Here is a 21,317-nt window from a genome sequence, read left to right on the forward strand (position 1 = left end):
CACACACACACACACACACACACACACACACACACACACACACACACACACACACACACAAACAAGGTGATACATTAGACTACTTGCACACGCAGAATACAATAATACCAATACACACAACTATGGATGGGTCATAACACATTTGCAGGCATAGAGATGCACACAAGCCTCCATGCACATGTATAGTTCATCGCATAGTAAAGATAAACACATGCACACACGTGCACACACACACACAGCTCATTATCAAACCCTTATCCCCCCTCTTGCGCTCTCTAATCATTGCTGTCCTAACTACAGCAAGCTGGGCTGATACTGATAACAGAAACACACACACGCCCACACACGTGTACTACTATACTTGTGGGGAGATTGTTGTGACTTTCATTTATTCGCTGGATGCCTAAACTCTAACTGGAATGTAATAAATCTAACAAGAAGCCTAAAACACACTCTGTGGTCTAAATGAAAGATGTACCTTGTCAGGATAGAATTTTTATGACAGTGTAAACATAATTTTGTTCACACAAAGTGATGGCTAGATGGCCCTCCCACACCAGAAGCACACATTTTCAGACTGAATGTAGGCTATAGAGCTGAGGGAGTGTTCAGTGGTTCAGCAGTGTGAGGGGATAGACAGAATTATGAGGCTCAGAATAGATGCAATGAACACTCCTCTCTTTGAGTCTTTCTCTTGCAGCCATTACAATTTATTTGTCTCACTCATAATTTTGTTTTCCTTTTCAAGCCGTTTCTTCAAACATACAGTTTACAGTATGATACATAATCTCCTCTGCTTAAATTCTGTCCCTCCATTCTGCTTCCCTCACACTGCTCCTTTTCATTTCTTTCATTCTCTCTTGAAATTCTGGTTTCTCTCATCTCTTTCTCTGTGTCTCTCTGTCTCTGTCCGAAGCGTGCAAGCCACCGCAAACTCAAGTAGGTCCAATCTTATTAACCAACATTAGTAGTCATTGATAATGATAAACATTATCTAAGCTGGGCATGTGCTGTATCATTTTGTTAACCTCGGAGGTAGCATTAACTCACACCATGTTTTAATAACAAGTGAAACTTTGATGTTCATACTTTGATTTGCTTGTCATTTTGTGGCACACTGATTGTAAACATTAAAACATGCTGATTGTTTTGTTTTCCATTAACAATCGACAGATTACTTTGTTCCTAAATTGAGTAACTCAAGTAACCTAAATTCTGCTTTTAACGGAAAGCAAGAAGAAAAAAGAATATAGATCTGCAGATAGCTGGGAAAATGTGGTCTTAGCATAGACTCTGTAAAAACTATAGCTACCCAAAATAGGGATGGGCGGTTTGACAACTATATTACATATAATTTTAATATTTTTTGGGGCTGATGTCGTTTCCATGTGACAAAACCAAAACCACTTCTGTTGGTCCCTTAAAGGTGCTCTAAGCGAGGTCACACGTGTTTTAGGCTACAACATTTGTTGTCACATACAGCAAACATGTCCTCACTATCCTCGAGCTGCTGGTCCCCAGAACACACTGTAAAAAAACACGGTCTCTGTAGACAGCCCGGGGTCTATAAACGGTCCCAAAATTAACTTTGCCCACCTGCACCACGAAGCATACACAAACAGTGTTCCAGCATTCCAGCCAATAACCAACAAGAAAGATTTGGGAAGCACAGAAGGGAGGAGGAGGGGATGGGATGAGGAGGGAAAATACTTAGTCCTTGTTGAATGTCAACAAGAAGTAATGTCACCCAATATTGCTAAGAGCACCTTTAAGTATGTTTACATAATGGGTTCATTTGCAAATACAGATGTCTCTGTTTTATTCATCTTATTAAATCATGTCTTTTTTTGTGGAAGCCAGGGGATATCAGTCAAACTGGGGTTGTATTGATAAGATCTCAATATTTTTTTCTTTTGTTCACTCAAAGGAATATCAATCAAACTGGTGTTGGTGTAGGGATTTTAATTAGAAGACTGTTGAGCGAGGGGTTTTATGTGCCTGCAGTAATAACCTTTACATGCTGGTTGGAGTTCTATACATTACTTCTTCTCCTGCTGTGGCCATTTTCAGTACTGAAAAACTTCAATTTTCTTCCATTCACATGTCCCTACAATTTCAAAAGCTGGTTGGAGACATGCAGGTTGAAATCCAAACATTTCACTGATAAGGCAGGTGTTGCGATGTAACAACATCTGACCCTTTAAAAAAAGGTTTTTCAAACTGTTGCTTTTGGTGTGTTAAGAACATTCCAGCGCAGTAGGCTGTAATTAAAATGCTGTGATAGTCCACCAATATTGGTGATTGTATTACAGATGCCAGGTCATGTGATTGCTGCATTTTTTCCTCGTTATTATTTTAGCACTGTTGGAATATTAAAATTATTTTTCTGTACCCTCTGGCATTTTCCTTTTCTCGCTAATCCCACATCGATCTCTTCTACCTCTCCCTATTCTGCTGTACTGCCTCACACACACACAACTTCTCCAGTTTTGTCACTCCTTTTTGTCAATCACTCTCTCTGAGAGATATGGAGAGCTGTAAAGACCAAAACTAATTCTCTCTTTTCTGAGTTCCTCTGGAAAGTGTCTCAGCATTTTTTCCTCTCTTTTCATGACCCTCTTCTCACCTTTTGCTTTACAGTCTTGTTGTAATTGTCAAGTGACAGTCAAATGGGTTAGTATCTCTCAAACAGTCTGAGCTAGAGTGCAACGCTGTGGAAGTACTAATACATAAAACATAAATGAAACAGTGCAAAGAGAGAACAAAGAGCAGCAATATATTTTGAGGTAACGAGGGAATCAGAGGGAAAATGATATAAAGAGACAAAGAAGCATGCAACACAAGCAAGAAATTAGGGTGGGGATCCCACATTGAAAGAAAATGGAGAATATGTTTGTGTAGATTTCTTGGAAAAATGGCAATATTGACAAGCATAAAGTCTGTGTATTTGTGCAAATATGCTGAAACAAGAAAATGCATCTAACATCACTTCTGTAAAAATCACTGGTTTGGCACATCTGTATATCTGTGGGTGTGTCCATAGACTGATACCATCTTCTCCTCACAGTTACTACTACACTCACACAAACGTAAGGTAGAATTATATTTTAAATTGTTATTTAAAAACTCAAAAGTCCAATGAATAATAAAAACCCTGGCCTTTACATTTTTGTTGAATTTGTCATATTGGATATAATAATGGACTCTGCATTGAGGCCGACACTTTTCTCCAACTGAATATAAATGAGAACTAATAACTTTGAGAAGAGATAATTTGTATATCCCTCAGCTACAACCAGCAATGATGATGGATGAAGTCCCATAATATCATGTTTCCAATAATGCTGTGGTGTTGTACACCAATCCAGGTGTGGGTGGAAACAGATGGCGTACCAATTACTTTGCTGAAACTTTACATGCCTTAAGTAGAAAAAAGGGCACAATTGCAGTCATTACAGTGAAGTCATGTTAAAATATAAGGGGATTTTCTGATCTGATGCCTCTATCTTCAAGAAAACAAAGTTTGAAAATGTTACAAAAATTCGCCACTTCTAGGGTTCAGGTTCTATAAATTGTGTGTGTTGTTAATGTGGGTTTGGAATACAAAAGGGGAATGTAAATACTGTGTTTCTCCTGGTATACTGTTCTTTCCTTTGCACTTAAGCTTGTGATTTATAAAAACAGACCGCTGTGGGTTAAATATGTCAATGTTATCCAGCTGTGTGTGCGCTGGCGTCTGTCATTTAGTATTTGAGTAGTTGTATAAAACTTATAAAGACAGTAAAGAGACAACAGGAGATGGTCAATGTAATGGCCAATTTGGCTATTTACGTTTCTTATGAGTGTGGTGTGGGTGTGGGCGGTTGGTCTGTGTAGGTAATTGTTTGTTACGTCACCTGCGCACCTGTTTGTGGGTTCTAATTAGAGTTTATAAATTGAATCACAGGTGAGGTGGATGGGGAATCTGGATCCGGGAAGCCACACAGTTTTTCAACCTCAGCTGTGGGAGAGTAATGTTTTTAGATCTTGTCGTTCTCGGCTTTTAATCCCCCAAGTTATTCTTTTTGTATGTGCTTTTATCAAACTTTCGTGAAATAAAGGATTAAAACGTACGACGACGGCGGACCTCATTATTTGCAACAGCAAGAGTTGGAAATGGCTTCAGATATTACCCAGTGGCATTGTTTGTGGACAGATTGCTACTACAGTCAAGTCTATTGTGATTACCTTCTCGCCTTTCTGGAAACCACCCCATCAATCCCCCTATCTCGATTCATTGTCCTCGGCCTTCATTTCATATCAGACGCTTATAGTTGCAACCACGTCTGCTAATGAACTAAAAAGAAACAAATATGTAACACCCGTGTTTAAAAAATAGAAACTCACCGAAATAGTTGCTCTTATAAAGAGATACATGAAAAAGACTGGTGTGTCATTGAAATGTAATGAGTCAAACCTAACTGTGTGTGTGTGTGTGTATGTGTGTGTAAATTTGCTTTCACCGTACACTTAATTGTTGCCAGGCTTTGTTATGCGCTTTAAGAAGAGTCAGCAAAAGACACTTGACATGATGGTTTCTGGTAGATATCATGTTGGCTTCTATGTTACAACAAATAAGAACAAAGTGACTCACTGTATCTTTCTTGAATTGATTGTGATGTAATGAATTAAGAAATGCCTGAGGCTCCCCCTCTCCAGGCTGGTTTAACTCCCTACATTTACATGCCATAGTGATGAGTACATTCAATCTGGCCATATTTGTCTTTTTCTGTGTGTCTTTTTATTCTGATTATCAATGCATAACATCTTTTTTTGAAATCTGTCAGTCTCCTCTTTAAGGGTTGTGTGAAAGTATACACCATTTCCAAAATTTCCATCACATGTTAACCATTTCAGATGTACAGTATTCATCCATGTTTGGGAAAGAGGACAAAATGCTGCGGGCTCAAAATACATTTTGATTCATAATTCTTCTCCCTGTGTTCATACTGCACTGCGGCTGTGTAAGAGATCAAGGTAATTTCAAGCTGCAACGTAGGACCTTTCAGACCACATACATACTGTATGTTAAATTTTAAGAGACTGTTGGAATTTGGGGGTTTACAGTGATTCCATTTGAACAATTTTCTTTGATTTGTTGGTTTGGCAATCTCAGTGTGAAAGTCAAGAAAACCTATTTTTACAGTTGAGAAAGGAAGAGTAGTAAGATAACCGGGAGGAGATGAGAAAAGCTAAATCTGTCTGACTGCAGCAACCTTCTTTTTCAACCTTTCGAGTTCCACACGCGACCCTCTGGCATCTGTTTAGGGTCACGTAAACCTGCAGAAACAGTTGCATGCATACCGGCCACAACTCCTATTTCTCAGACTTAGACAGCATTGATGGTGGAGTTCTGTTATTTTCCTATACAAAAGCAGACAAGGCGCTGCCGTTAGCCAGCTGTTTGAGTTGACAGAGAGCGATCTGTCCACCTGCTGTGTATTGTACATTCCTTATTCAGTTCCTAAGGTTACCTATGCTATGTAATTATATTTCAATGTGTTTGAAATGTTGAGCTGCCTTAAGGAGTCTGTTGCCATCTGTCCGCTATCATCCATGTCGATCACCTGCAATTTATTTTAATTGTGTGCATTACATTTTATTTGTCCTTGTATTGGCTGAAACTAGCTTTTTTATGATGTGGGATGTTTTTAAGCTCTTATTATTTCCTGCGTTGTATAAGAAACTGGGTACTGTTTGGCTATGGTGGCAAGTCAAGTAGGAATAGCTTAAAAAGGCCCAGCCATATAGCACAGAGCAGAGCATTAGACATGTAAAGGTTGTGTGTGTCTTTGTTTCTACAGTATGTGAATGTACAAATGTCTGTCTACCTGATTGACTACCGACTAAGCATGTTTATCGATGAAGCCAGGGTAATCTGTGGGTAGTCAGTCTGGCGGTTTGCACATCCTCTTGTCCATCTGCGTCTCAACACTTCTCAGTTCCAGTCCACCTTGTCTGCTTGTTTGCTTCCATCTACTTCAATATGTCAGCCTGTCAGCTCATCTGCCACTTTAAAAGACTTTTCTGCCTGTATGTTGATCCGTCTGTGTGCGCATGTGTGCCTGTCTATCAACTTTTCTTGTTTTCTCTCGTTTTGTTCCCCTTCAAAATGTTACTCTCTCCCATGTCCCCGCCCTCCTCAACTTTCCTTCCTCTCTCTCCTGTCTTTTTAAGTTTTCTATTAGAAACTCACACATCTCTGAAATGCTTCTCTCCACTATCCTCTCCCAACATCTTACTCTATCTGTCCTTTCTCTTTTTTCAGTATCCCACGTTACCCCTCACTCTCTTCCATACCTCAGCCCTATCGTCGTCTCAAGCAAGCAATCTTATAAATAACAACGCCATGTTTGTTTGCCATTTGTTGTCACAGTCAAAACATTGCCAGAAGCACTCTGTGTGCACTTGTTTGTGTGCATCAACAAAACAAGGTAACCTTCAACTAAATCATTTAGACATGGATTTATAGAGCCACACATCGGACGTGCTTGTTTTGACGTACGTTGGGGGAGGATGCGTTTATCTCATTGTTAAAGTGTATAAGGGCCTCAGGGACTATATTTGTTTTTGGCAGAGGAGACGTTTAATTTGATAGAAGATAGTTTACAGCAAAAACAGGCTGTTGACTTTATAAAGAGACAGCAAGATGGGAAGGAAGTATCAAAAGCGGCAGAGATGAAAGAAGGACTAAAATATTTTAAATCGAGTCCAAAGGAGATGACTTGTCTAGAAAATTACATATACAATTTTGATCAAAATAACACTAAAGTGCAAAAGGAAAAAACCCAAACTGCCTATCTGAGAATATCATCAATTTAGATCACCGTTCCTTTAGCTCTATCTGAATTTCTGTTATAAACACATCTACGTTTTTTTTATTGTCCATTGTCACATAAAGTCTCTCAAATGACTTTACAGGCTCACATGAAGAACAGTTCCTGAGTTGGCTAAAGGTCTCTACAAGTCCCTAAAAACATGAGACAATACAGTAAATAGAAAGACATGTTAAATTCTCAGGAATGGAAATTCAAAGACTGAATCCAGTCGGTTTTTCCTTTGCGATACAGAAGTAGCAAGAACAGAAAGGGCAGAGGAGAAAAAAGGAATAAATATTTTAACTAATGTCAAATTCAAACTTTCTATAAATGTAAATTATTAGCTCTATAAAGCAAAGCAATAAAAAGGCTGGCTTTGTACATTTCACAGCTGCATGCATTATGTGAAAGAAGTGAAGCAACTATTCTGTCTGTTCGAAACGCAAGATTAAATATTTATTCTACATCTTCTTCATCAACTTCTTATCTGAATAAAACAAACAGATATTCTTGTTATTTCAGTTACCTTCATGGCAGACACATGGGATCGCTGTCTTTCAAAGGGAAAATTGACAGTGTTGGGTTTGTAATTGTCCAGCTGGCTGACAGTGATAAAAACTGCAATGATGCATGCCTGTGATTCTTGAACAGAGCGTGTGTACTGTATCAGTACGGAGAACCTCATTGATAGGATTATCTAAATCTCTTGCCGTAGTGAAGTGTTTTATCTTTATCTTTGTAATGATGCAAGACAAAGCAACATATGGCCATCTTTGATCGCACAATTTCTTGATTAAAAACAAAGCTTTGATGTGTAGAAGTGTTTTGGCTCTTAGCTCTCTTGCCACTTTCTAATTAGATTCATTAACAAAGTAACAGGCTAAGAGGCGTTTTGACAGCATGTAGGGGGGGACTGATGCCTGCATTCACAGATACACAATCATATATACAAACACACACACACACACACACACACACACACACACACATACAAGCAAGGAAAGTGGTGGGAGGGGTTTGTAGATTTCAATAATCTTTAAAAAGGCAATATTTTCTTTGTCTTCACTTAACCTCATACTGATAGTTGCCACTGGGTGCAGATAACTATTCATGCGTATGTGATGCTGACTGCATACTAATTGTGCAGGTGCAAGGATGGTTCTACAGTGAGAGAAACAGAGAAAGAGAGGGAGAGACATCCAGCTCTAACCACAGTTGCTACAGTGATTTCACAAACTTCCCTTTGCTTGTTAACAGTTTTACTAGATGACAAACCCACAAAGTGAAAATGCACAAACAGCAGGTTACAGTGCCAAAGCTACGCTTCACTGGCGTTCAGTCTCAGTGCACAGTGAGCATCTCTGTGTGTGCTCGTTTGTGTGTGCATAAGTGCATCTGTATGTGTCTGTATCTCAAGTTATTAAACTTTAATGCATATCAAACACAAAAACATAAAGAAAACACATTTTTAAAATATTAATAAAGCCTATAGTGAACTTTCTGTTCAGTATGTAATATAGATTATTATATAATTAAATAGGTTGATGAAAATTAATAACAAAACTATGATTGGCAATAATGGCAAGGCATTAAGTATTGACAATGGGCAATGTGGTGAACTTCTCTGTTCTGTTTTGGGTCTGTACTGTAGCCAATTGAATGTGAAATGAAACATTGATCATTGAATGTTAAAGTGTTGACTTTCAGGTGTTGCCATTCAAAAAGCAGTGTAGGAAATGGTACAGACCTTTTTATACATACCCGAGGGTAAAAATAGAGGCAACAAGTCTTGCACTGCTCGCCGTATATTGATGTTAAAAACCAAAACACAATTGAAGCTGAAAGTCAGCACTATCCTTAGCTGTTTCATTTGAAAGGCAGTTTGCTGAAGTCAGACTGAACCAACAGTAATAGTCACATAATACACAGATACATATTATAAAAATGCATTTTTAGATCTCAATGTTTAGTACATATTACAGTTAAAGCTTTGGTCAGCCCAAACTATACTCCTTGTCTACTGTTAGTATGCCATGAGTTTGATTAGACAACCTCTCACAAGATCACACGACTATCTGTGACAATGTCAGTGTGCTACCTTCCATCTTTGATACACTGAGATTACACTGACATGACTTTATTGTGCATATATTGTTATTAGGTTAGGCGTTGTGGCTGGATCACCCATCCGCAACAATATTAGACAAGCAGAGCATCTGCTGGCTGTGGCACTGTAAAATTATGTATTATGAAAAGCAACAATGGTTGTGAGTAGTATGAAGAGCGAAAGCATAAAGAGAAAGGTTAGGGTGGTGGATAGGTCAACAAAACACAGGACGTTCACCTAGGTGACTTGTGTTTTTGGCCTGTGAGAAACTCTAAGCCAATGCTGCAAGTGAACTTTCTTAAGTAACATTATATTCCTTTTTTTTTCCCAAACCAAATTTGTGAAAAGTAAAAAAAAGGTTTTACAAACTAAATGCAGGGCACTGTAATAGCTCAGTTGGTAGAGCGGGCGTCTATGTATAGAGGTATACTGCTCAACGCAGTGGGCCCGGGATTGACTCAGACCTGCTGCCATGTGCGTCATTTTATGCCCTGACTCTCTTCCATTTCATTTATACAGCTGTCCTGTCAAAAAAGGCCTAAAAATGCCCCAAAAATAATCTTTAAAAAACAAAATGCACAAACCATCAAACAAATACTATGATAAGATTGTAGCTGCATGCATTTTCTGTTTGGCACAGTGTTTTTATATTTTCATTGAGGAACATCAAAGTCAGAGAATAAAAAATGAGCATGTGGCTTTAACATGCCCTTCATGAATAAATTATTTTTAAAGTTTAAGCATGTGCAGATAATTCATTTTGGATGAATTTTGGATTTAAAAATACATTGGGAATTTGTATAATTTAAAATCTTGATGAACAGTATATGTATACTTTAGTAAAAAAGAAGGAAAGAAAAACGGCTTTTAACAGATCCCTTGTTTCAGTCACCCCCTTCCATTAATATTACTAATTCAGCTTTGCCAATGGCTAGGGGCCCGTCTGTTGAAAACATACAAAGTCATTAAGCAGCATGAGTAAGCTCCTAAAACCACACTGGTACAATGGTTAGCTTTTATTCAATAAAGCTGTGTTTTTTTAATTAATTCAAAGCTGGTACACTGTACTCTGTGTGAACACAACATGGGACTAGAAAAAAAACATCATCACACACACACACACACACACACACACACCCACACACACACACACACACACACACACACACACACACACACTCACACGAAAATGACAAATACCCACATAAACGGACATCCACAGTGCACAAATGTGTTATTTCACAAATACAAACGAATACACACAGATTCTAAAAAGTGCCCACTCACATAGACACGCAGGCAAACAATTTTTTAGCTAGAGGCTATGATACATATTCATAAATGCAGTATCATATGGCTGGCTGACAACGCTCTCTCTCTCTCTTTCTCTTGCCTATAACTCTTTTCCTCATAATAGAAAGGAGTTTTACTGTGCAAGACAAACCTTGACATCTTGAAACTGTGTCTGTAATAGTGGGAAAATATGCCTGTCTTGACACCAAAGTTGCAATTTCTCCCAAACAAGTTTATTAGCTCCAAGCTTATGGTGCTCTGGTGTGATAGCAACTGAAAGGTAAATAACAATACACAAAAACACGTAAACATATATGGTGGATTCTCGCATGACACTTTAGCTATGTGAAAGTCAGATGCATTACATGAAAATGCTTTGACATTTTTACAAGAGGAGAAGAAGAGGAAGAATTTGAACACAAAAAACTAAACCTATAGGAGAATAAAAGAAAGGCACCAAGTTAAAGCTTTCTTTTGAACAAACTAAAAAATATTGGAAATATGAAAAATATGACATTTAAAAGCATCCATTATCCAAACCATCCATCTCCAATTTAAATTGTCTGATGGCTTTCATATTATGCCTGACGGACAACAAAATAAACAAGCAAATGGAAGGAGACCAATTCATTCCCTCCAGCGTAACTATTAGAGACAAATAGACGTATGGAGTGGCTGATCAAAACAGAATGGGACGGAAAAATAGTTGTAAAACGGAAAACTAGAAGGTCCTGTAATGTGGAAAGCAATATCAAGACAGAAAATGGTGGTAACAGGAGAGAGATAACAAGCAAAAGAGTAATTAGGAAAAATGTTCATAATTGTAATGAAAGATAAGATAAGATAGAAAGACTGACAGATCAAGATAGAGCAACAGAGAGATCATAGCTGTACTGCCGAGTCCAATTTCATCTGAACTCACGCACATCCTCTGTCTATACAGCCAATCACATAGGAGAAAACCTTTGGTGACTCCATGACCTCATAAAAGAGTTGTAATGATGACTTCACATGAGAGAGTGTATGTGTCTGCAAATGAGAATATCATTTATTAATGTTGGTTGAGTTTGTATTGTGTGACCACTGGGTTTATTGGCATTTCAAAATACAGACAGTGTGCAGAATGTGTGTGTGTTGTCTTTCCAAAGATTTGATATCAATCCTTCACATGTACTGTTGTTTTAGAGTTTCTGCCGATATACAGTGGGGCTCAAACGTTTGAGCACTACAGGTAAAATTTGTATTAGTGTGCATAACGAAGCCAAGAAAAGATGGAAAAATCTCCAAAAGGCATCAAATGAAGGATTAGACATTCATATAATATGTCACAAAAAGTTTTTTTCCATCCTTTACACTTTCAAAATAACAGAAAACAAAAATAATTGCATCTGCAAAAGTTTGGGCACCCTTCAGAGTAAATACCTTGTACTGCCCCCTTTGGCAAGTATCACAGCTTGGAAACGCTTCTTGTAGCCAGCCAAGAGTCTTTCAATTCTTGTTGGAGGTATCTTTGCTCATTCTTCCATCCAAAAATCTTCCAATTCTTTGAGATTTCTGGGCTGTCTGTCTTTCTAAGGTCTATCTATAGATTTTCAAGTATGTTGAGGTCAGGAGATTGTGAAGGCCATGGCAAAATCTTCAGTTTACGCCTCTTGAAGCCATCCTCTCTTCAACTTCAGCTTTTTCACAGATGGCATCAAGTTGCCTCCAAAATTTGCTGAAATTTTATTAAATCAATTTTTCCTTCTACTTGTGAAATGTTCCCTTTGCCACTGGCTCTAATACAACCCCAAAGCATGATTGATCTCCCCCCATGCTTAACAGTTGGAAAGAGGTTCTTTTCATTGGATTCTGTGCCTTTTTTTCTCCAAACGTACCTTTGGTCATTACGCCCAAAAAGTTATATTTTAACCTCATTGGTCCACAGAACTTGTTTCCACAATGCATCAGGCTTGTCTATATGTTCATTTGCAAACTTCAAATGCAGATTTTTGTAGTAAGGACGTAGAAAAGGTTTTCTTCTGATGACTCTTCTATGAAGACCATATCTGCACAAGTATCTCTTTATAGTGGAATGATGTACCAACACTCCATAGTCTGCCAGATCTTTTTGGATGGATTGTGCAGTCAAACGTGGGTTTTGACTTGCTTTTCTCCCAATCCTGCCAGCTGTTCTCTCTCATTTTTTTCTTGGTCTTTCAGATCTTGCTTTAACTTCCCTTGCTCCTGATGACTGCAATTTCTTATTTACATTCCAAACAGAGGATACTGGCATCTGAAAATGCTTTGCTATCATCTTATAGCCTTCTAGACGATGATTAAGAACAATCCTTGACGCTGTCAGGTCTCAGCTTTCCAAAGGGGACAGTGCGTGCTACAAATTCAGTAAGGTGCCCAAACTTTTGCAAATGCCATTATTTTGTTTTCTGTTATTTTGAAAGTGTAAATGATGGAAAAAAATCTAACTTTTTGTGACATATTATACAAAAGTGTAATGTGTCATTTCCATCTTTTCTTGGCTTCTAAATGCACATTAATACAAATTTTTAACTGTGGTGCCCAACTTTCGAGCCCCACTGTATACACAGCTAGAGAATGAAGAAAAACACTTGGCTTTGTATTGTATAAAAATAATCAATTTCTTTATGACATTTTTTAGCATCAGACATTTAATGTATCCTTGTTTACTCTCAACTCTGCTTTTCCACTGGCAGGGGCATGGTTGGCCATTTTTTCCAACACGCAAAGGAACTGAAAGGAAATGCGTTGGCAAGCCGTGGACAGACCTATAGTCAGCACAGAGCAAGTGATTGCCCGTTGGGCCCTTTAATGTTTTCTTATATTGAGTGTCAGCTTCTTTTAATTAATTTCCAGCAGACAGAGAAAAGGTCGCTGCCCCCTTTCAAAGTTGAATCAACTATACATGTTTTATTTTGAATGGAATTCTGGGATTTGTGTGTGTGTGCCCTTTGATTTAATTCATTACAGAAAAGTAAAAAAATAATATTCTATCCTTGTTTCATGATACCCTTTATATAAATGCTAGTCAGTAATCAGTAATTATAAAAAACTGTACCAACCATTTTTGTTTTGCTGGGTGTGTGAAATTGAGATAAATACCTCTCTCCATTGGATGCCAGAGCTTAACTACTGCAACAACTAAAAGGCTGCATTGCCACATTTAGACAGCACATATAAACTCTGACCAAGAGTGTGATATTAGCTCCAAGTTTCATTGGTGCTTTATTGGTAATTTACAGCTTTTTTGGTCTTTAAACAGTTTCAAAACCTTTTGATTAAGTAGGTTTCATTAAAAATAAAACTTTCAACAGTTCAAGTATCTATTTAGAACACACTGTACATTTATGATGCTCTAATGGAAAGCAGTAATCGGCTTTGTGTCACCATAATGTACCACACTATAGTAAACACAGCTGTAACTAAGCTTAACTGCAAGATCTTTTCTATCCATGTGCAATCGACTATGTGTAACCGCTTACATAAATGCATGAATAGCAAATATACAAGTACTGTAGATGGTATGTATCTAAATAAGATCAATCATGTTCTAAAGCATGTTTAAGTTATGATATTATTATTCATTATTATATTATTTCTCAATCAAACATTAATTATGTTATTAATGAGCATCTCTCTCAGCAGCAGAGTGGGCAACAATTCTGCATCATTAAGGTTTTCATCATATAATCCCAATTTGTATACTACTTACAGAATGCCATGGCGGCCATTTATTTTCAGATATTAAATGTATTTTGAATTATTAGTTACCTCTGGAGTTTGCATTGTCAATGGCAGTGTCCCCCCCCCTTTCCTGCACTCGATTCAAATGGCATACACATGCACAATGTATTCACAGGAAACGAGAAATGTACGTACTGGATACAATTCGGAAGAAGAGCCAGTACATGTGAACACTGCATGCAATTTGTGTGCATACAGTACATACATACTGTAGGTCATGGAATGACGCATGTCGTTAAGAGCAGAACAATCGGTCCTGGGCATTTTAAAAAGCACATATGTGTGAGGGTACAAGTACAGCTTAATGTATAAAGAAGACATCACATTTTTAAATACACAAGTTGCTCATATTCTCTTGTTGTATTTCTGACTGAGTAGCTGAACAAACTGCATTTCCTGCCCCCCAGGGATCCATAAATGTGTTATTTTGAACAGGCTTCTGGTACTTGTATTACTATGATGTTCTTAATGTTATCACCAGTAACAGCAGGTGATGCCACTTCAACCAGAACTGAAATTCTAAGGATTGTACCAACAAAAAAATATCATTGTATTGTCTGTGTGTGTGTGTGTGTGTGTGTGTGTGTGTGTGTACCTGTAATCTTCCTGAGTGAACACGGGAATGACAGAGGGCTGGAGGACTGTGATCTCTACTAGAGTTGTGTTTGCTTTTACTGGCACACCATCATCAGAAGCAACCACCACCAGCTGTCAATCAACACACACACATATACACACACACACAGAGAGAAATAAAGATACAATATTCAGTAGATATCCACATGCTTGCCTGCAACTTTGGCCGCCAACATTGCAAAGCTATCAGTTCACACAGAGAGAGACACAAAAATGTATGCAGCTAATGCATGACAGACTGATAATAAACCAAAATAAACGTCTACATTTCTGTTGTTTGCATTCCAAAAGCACATTATTTGCATAATAAATGGAGAACAGGATGATTGTGTATCCCACTGGTGTGCTTATTTTTTCCTCTTTAGCATTTAATTTAATTGGGGGGTAACCAATGTTAACCAGACCCAAAGGATTCCTAATGAGGGCAAAACGTAGATATCTAGACATTCAAATATTTTCTTTTCTCCATCATACTTAGCCAGGAAATTGTTAATGAATTGCCCTTCATGACATCCATACACTAACTCACATTAATAACTCTTTAACTGCAGGAATCTTATAAAGCTATTGGAACATGGGGTTGTAGGGGGCCTTGCGCAATGGTACAATTACTTTTTTTAACTGTGCTGAAAATTTGAAAGGTTGGCTTTTTAGTTACAAACCTGTTTCTAGCCTAGCACATTTGCTTATGCATGCCAAGCTGCTCCAAAAAGTTTTTTTTTTAAATAACTCAAGCTGAGGTGCCATTATGATGTGATGGAAGGGCAATTATGTAGACTTTGAGATTGTCTAACTGTGTTTCTGTCCTTGTAAAATGTATACCTCATACAGTGTTTATCTCAGCCATAATCCCAAAACTCCACACAGTGTTGGACTAATTCTTTTTCTTTGAGTTACTGGGAGCAAACAAGGTAGAATTAGTCCCCTGAGAGACATCTTCAGAGGACGCTGAATCCTTGTTGTGTTAATTAAAGCCCAATGAAAAGATGAAAATTAGCATGGCCCAAAACCCCACTGAAGAGTGCAGCTGGGAAAAAGCAATTTTGGAACTAATAAGCAATTGCGGAAAACTTGGTACAGTGGATGGGGATTTATAAGAGTGCTCTGTACAAAGACACCTTTATGTACACAAATGCTAGAAGCAAGCAAGTAAAATCTTAGAGTGATGATCAGATGCATTTTTAGTGATTCAAATCATGCAATGCCGCCCAAGTCCAATCCAAAATCCCCAAACTAAAGCGCAACAGGAAGGCTTCAGATAAATCTTCTCCAGTAATGATGTCTCTATTGGATTACAGCCTTGGTGCCAGTGTTTACAGTTTGAATAGATCAATTTGATTGATTGGTAATTACAAGAAGTAACGCAGCATACTGTATTTACATTTCAATATGCAGTAAACTCACTGTAGAATTGTTACATTTAATACATTGAATAGATTGTCATTTGATGGAAGTTGCTATCTTTCTAGTGGGATAATCTTTTACGGCTATTTCACTCCATGGCAGATGTGCTTGTTTTATAACCTCTATATTGCAAGTTTAAGATTAAAAACATTTGCTTTGTGTTCCTTGTGCAAAAAGGTTTACAAAACTGCAATATGTATTTAGTATCATGTAAATGCAACTGAGCCACAGGCCCCTTTTACAAAAAGCTACATACAACCGTTTCATTGCATCTTTAATACCAAGCATGTCTACGTGCAACCACCGTCACACGGTGCATGTGAATAAGTTGTCAGTTGTTCAATGAAAGAAAGATTTTCCCTACTTAGATTGTTACATTTGGAAAGACTGATATTTGCCTAATTATGAAAGTCACAAAATAAGCATCCTCATGTGAAGCAGAATTAATTCTTATTTACTCCCCAGGAAATATTCTCACAAACCCTCACGGTAGATTCATCCCCTTGTGGGTGTCCTGACCACTGGCATTCAATAAAGCGTATATTAAAGATTACCGTGGTGCTGTAAGTCAAACTGTGTATTTGCAAACTTACACTGAACTTGAGGTTGGGCTTCTCGTTGAGGTTCACTCTGGTTACAACATGTCCCGTCTGTTCTTCTACATCAAATATGCTGGCAGAATATGGAAAAGCCTCTTGGTTCACTTTATAGTGCACTAGACCTGCTGGGGTACCCTGTAAAGAGAACAAGTACACTAAGGATGAAAGATTTAGATTATTGTGTCCTTCAGATGAAATATCTCCTGCATGCTCCTGGGAATACTGCCACTCTTACATATGTTTTGCAGTGTAGCATCCATTTAAAAGCATGGTATGGTAATGACTGTGTTTCTAATATCCAAAGCAACAAGTCTGGGACTAAATGACAGTTTGTCTCTGTCCAAGCACATATAAAGTAGTTATGACATACAGTACATCACCCCCTGGGATATATGAGGTCCACATTTAGACATATTAATGATAATAAATTGACCTCTCATGTTGTTGATAATGAGCAACCATCAATTGGGATGACTAATTTGACTCAAAATGTCAGTAAATGTAAGCAATTAAATTAGTTTATATAATACAGTAAAACAGATCACCAACTCACAGTCCTGAAGACTTTGAATGCTTTATCTTGAATAAAGCTGTGGTAGGCCATTTGTTTTCGGGCAAAAACTCCTTTTAAAACTTTTAGCATATTGTAATTCAAGTGGTCAGAGCCAAATATAGTCTGTGATGAGAGAGAGACCATTCCTATTGGCTGTTCTTTGCATACATTGCCAGTGCAATAGAGAGGGCAAAAGGAGAGCTGCAGGAAAAGGTCTCACTCTACTTCAAATGCTGCTGTTGTTATGCTTTTTACCCACTGCAGCTTAAAGGCTTTGGATCTGATTGACTAAGCTACTACAGCATGTATAATGTAGTTGTCACCAGACCGAGGTGTCATGTTTACAAGACGGTTGCAACAACGACACATTGCCAATTATTAGAAAGGTATCCAAGGTAAATAGAAAGGCGTCTCAGGTCATATTTCCTTTAAAAGGCTTTTATGCAACACCAATAAAATATTCAGTGTCTGACATGCAGTGTCAGTATCATGTTACAGAAATCTCTGTATATAAATTACAAGGTCAACTGTCACTTCTTCTGAAATGAGCTACACTTGCAGTGAGCATTACTTCAGGGGCATCACTAAGCTTTCTTTAAATTAAGGCTTGTACAGTGAGTCAGCAAAACTTCACTGTGGAATTTATATATTTATATATATATATATATATATATATATATATATATATATATATATATATATATATATATATATATATATATATATATATATGTCCAAGGCTGTTACGGTGCTTTTTAGTACCTTGGGTGGGCCTTTATAGCACACAGCCTTGACAGTATAATGTTACTTTCTGACCCAAGAGAGTCTAGCTTGATGCTTAGACCTCAAGTCTGAATCGATATAGCTGATGTAGGAAGCAAGCAAGCATATTAGTCAAAGGAACATGGGGCTTTTAAAGAGGCTTAAGGGGGAAACATCACTAGTGTAGAAGATTTCCCAAAGAGATATTGGAGTGAGAAATAAGATCATGACTTTTTGAGCAGTAGGGCATAGTAGAGATACTTTGTGTTTTTTGTGGGATTTTTTTATAAATATTTATCCGGTGATTTATTATACTGAAAAATTGCAAATTTACGAGGCGGTTGTTTTCTGTTTCTGATAAAGATGAGTTGTTTTTCACAAATCCTCTCCATTTCTGATATGCATCTAAACAACAGCATTTTACAACCATTTAAAATTGGAGTTACCAGCACCAGACTACCTAATGGCTCACAATGGAACTCTAAAGTGAGCTAACCTTCATTTTACAGCGAGCAGAATAAACCAGCCTACATTACAAAGATGTTTAGAGATAAAACCCCAATTGAGGTATCACTCAACGTAATGGCTACACTGGGTTTAAAAAGAGGCTCCACTGGAGAAAGAAGTGCAACACACACACACACACACACACACACACACACACACACACACACACACACACACACACACACACAGTAGACAAGCATCATTATCTTCCATCATTCCCATACACATTTTGTGGAACACACTGTGCAAAACAGTTTGATTGAATAGTAACAGCTGGAAATGCCCACCGCAGGGTCAGAGTCATTGGCCATCACTGTAGTTACGATGGTTCCCTTGACAGCATTAGGAGCAACCAGGCCTCGGTACACTGACTGCCCGAATATCGGGGAAAAGTCATTCATGTCCTGAAGAGAGATAAAGACACACACAGAGTATGGCGTTATGATTGTAAACATATAGTACACCAAGCTGTTTTTGCTTTTCAGTAAGTGCCTGAAAATGGTCAAATTTTTTAATACTAATGATATGCAAACTAACTTTGTAGGCTTTACGCTTTCACTTCCATTCTTAAAATGAACTTAATTCTAATTTTTTACTTTCTCTTTGCAGTCCCTTAAATCACTCACTAACACAAATTCACTTTTCATTGGTTTGGGAACATCTGGCCCCCACAAAAGAGGGGGATAAAATAACAGCTATTTACAGTAACAATACCTATTCAAGTTAAAATAACCCTTGAGCCCATAACCTCATGCGAAAGTTAATGTATATATTATTTTGAAGTTTTGTTTTATTGTGGTTTGGATTTTAAAAAACATCCATTTGTCAGGGAGTAGAATACATGCAGTAGTGAGTAGAATAATGATGAGGGGATGGCTACAGCAGGTGTCAGCAGAACTATAAAACAGCAGCAAGTTTGAAAGTGAGGGCAGCAAAACAAATTGCGTTTTTGATTTTCCCCACAGGCAAAATGGATGACATGCTGGATTTTAAAACTTGTTCCACAGTTGTCAACACAAGAAAAACAATAGGTAAACAAAGATGGTGTGAAAGGGACTTAAATTGGCAGCTATTTTGCTCAATGCTATAACTATGACTCTTTTGCGCAAATGTAGTAAATATATGCAAAAACATTAGTGTGCTTCCTGGATGTCTGTATAAACACACACCCACACACTCACCATGATTCTGACAGTGACAGAGGCTAGTCCAGGAGGCATGGTTCCCTCTATGTCTATGGCCTCGACGGTGAATGTATATGTGGGTTCGGAGCCAGTCAAAGCCTCAAAGTCAAAAACTTTAAGCGCTGACAGCTCTCCTGTCTCTGGGTCGATGTGGAATAGCCGAACAATCTCCTGGTCCAAGCCTTCAGTTCTGATTCGATATGTGAGGTTGGATTTGAGGTCAGCATCTTTCGCCTACAGAAAAATAGAGTAAAGGAAAGGGAAAGAAAGTAATATCATCACCTTTTGAATTCATGGCAAGTTGAATTTTTTATATTTGCTAGCGGGACAAGCATCTACATGTGCTAGGGCAAGTAACAGAATGTAGTATTTTCATTAGGTATGTCTAGGGCTGGTGTGTCTGAAACGCCTGTGGTAGGGACTTTTATGGTCTAGCCGCTGGCCCGTACCTTATATTTCCTCCTGTACGTATTTTACTGTGTAGCTAGAGGGAAAAGTTATTTTATTTGTTTTATACATTCCAGTCAGTGTGTCTTCAAATGCTGTCAAATTACAACTTTACTTTTTAGACGTCTCTGGTGCTGGCTGGAGTGTTAAAGGAAACCAATTTGGTAATTTCAAAGAAGACATAGGTAAAAATCTCCAAGTATGATACTGAGTACAACATTATTACTTGAAGAGATAATGGATTGGTTTGGAAATTACTTTTTTTTTTAAAGAATTGTGACCATGATGTGTAGTGAGTGGGACATTTTTTGGGGCATTTCTGCACTGCATGGACTGGGCATTTTATTGGTTAGAAAAATGGCTGATTTATTGACATAAAACTTCCAATCCAAAATTATTACAAAACTAGAATAATTGCCTTGCAGTTGCATGATTCCGCCAACAAGGCAAGTTGCAGTTTGAATGCATCTCTTTCCAGGCTCTTATACTGTATGCAGTGAAGACTTTGACTAACACAAAAAGTATTTGATTAGTGTATTTTTCACTCACATTTTCAACTTGTTACCACAGAAGATCTATACAATCAAAACGGTTTCAAGATTAGTGTCAACAATTCAGTCTCCGACCAAATGTGAAACATTATGACGTTGAATAATGGCTAAAAAAGTGTTTTTGCAGAACATTGGGATGTCATGGTGGAACTGACGTTTGATCTTTCAGGAAGAAAATGTCAGCACTTCATCATTTTATCCCATTAGACATTTTTGTCGAATGTTGTCAAAATTAGCATAGGAATAATTGAGTTATGGACTAACAATGCATTTTGTGAGGTCGCTGTTACCTTGACCTTTGACCTCAACATTCTAAATCAGTTCTTCCTTGATTCCACGTGCTGTTGCTGGCAAAAAGGAATAATTAACGAGTAAATCAGTTTAAAATGGCCCAATCTGGATAGACAAAAATGAATTTAGTAGATAATCCACGGAACATCTGTTGTTGTGGGATATTATATATTATATGGCATTTTCTTTAGCAAGGTTCAAATGTTCCACGTAAATAAGTTCCTTCCTGAGACAATTTTGCAGATTTACCATCGCTGCATCTGGAGCTTAGTGCCGGCTAAGACAATTGTGTGCAATTGAGTGTTTTCTCCTATCTAGGAGAGTGTGTGTGAAGGGGCCAGACCTTACTCTGCTGAGGAGATGT

At 37.8% G+C, this 21,317-nt stretch overlaps 1 protein-coding gene and 1 long non-coding RNA gene across 5 annotated transcripts in view; one reads left to right on the plus strand and one right to left on the minus strand.

The window, feature by feature from the left end:
- The window catches only part of LOC117937118 (protocadherin-15-like), a 167,331-nt gene that overhangs the window by 38,474 nt on the left and 107,540 nt on the right, over positions 1 to 21,317 (minus strand). For all 4 annotated transcript variants that reach the window (XM_034860831.1, XM_034860830.1, XM_034860829.1 and 1 more), the window contains 4 exons: positions 19,662 to 19,898; positions 18,768 to 18,884; positions 16,653 to 16,793; positions 14,615 to 14,727 (listed from right to left, as the gene is read on the minus strand). In XM_034860831.1, the coding sequence (XP_034716722.1) occupies positions 14,615 to 14,727; positions 16,653 to 16,793; positions 18,768 to 18,884; positions 19,662 to 19,898 (608 nt within the window). The remainder of the gene's footprint in view (positions 1 to 14,614; positions 14,728 to 16,652; positions 16,794 to 18,767; positions 18,885 to 19,661; positions 19,899 to 21,317) is intronic.
- LOC117937125 lies at positions 5,385 to 21,244 on the plus strand. The gene is made up of 3 exons (XR_004655102.1): positions 5,385 to 5,394; positions 15,559 to 15,566; positions 21,173 to 21,244. It is a non-coding gene; the product is annotated as an uncharacterized LOC117937125 (long non-coding RNA).

The sequence above is a fragment of the Etheostoma cragini genome, chromosome 21 (assembly GCF_013103735.1).
Source record: "Etheostoma cragini isolate CJK2018 chromosome 21, CSU_Ecrag_1.0, whole genome shotgun sequence".
Classification (NCBI taxonomy): Eukaryota; Metazoa; Chordata; class Actinopteri; order Perciformes; family Percidae; genus Etheostoma; species Etheostoma cragini.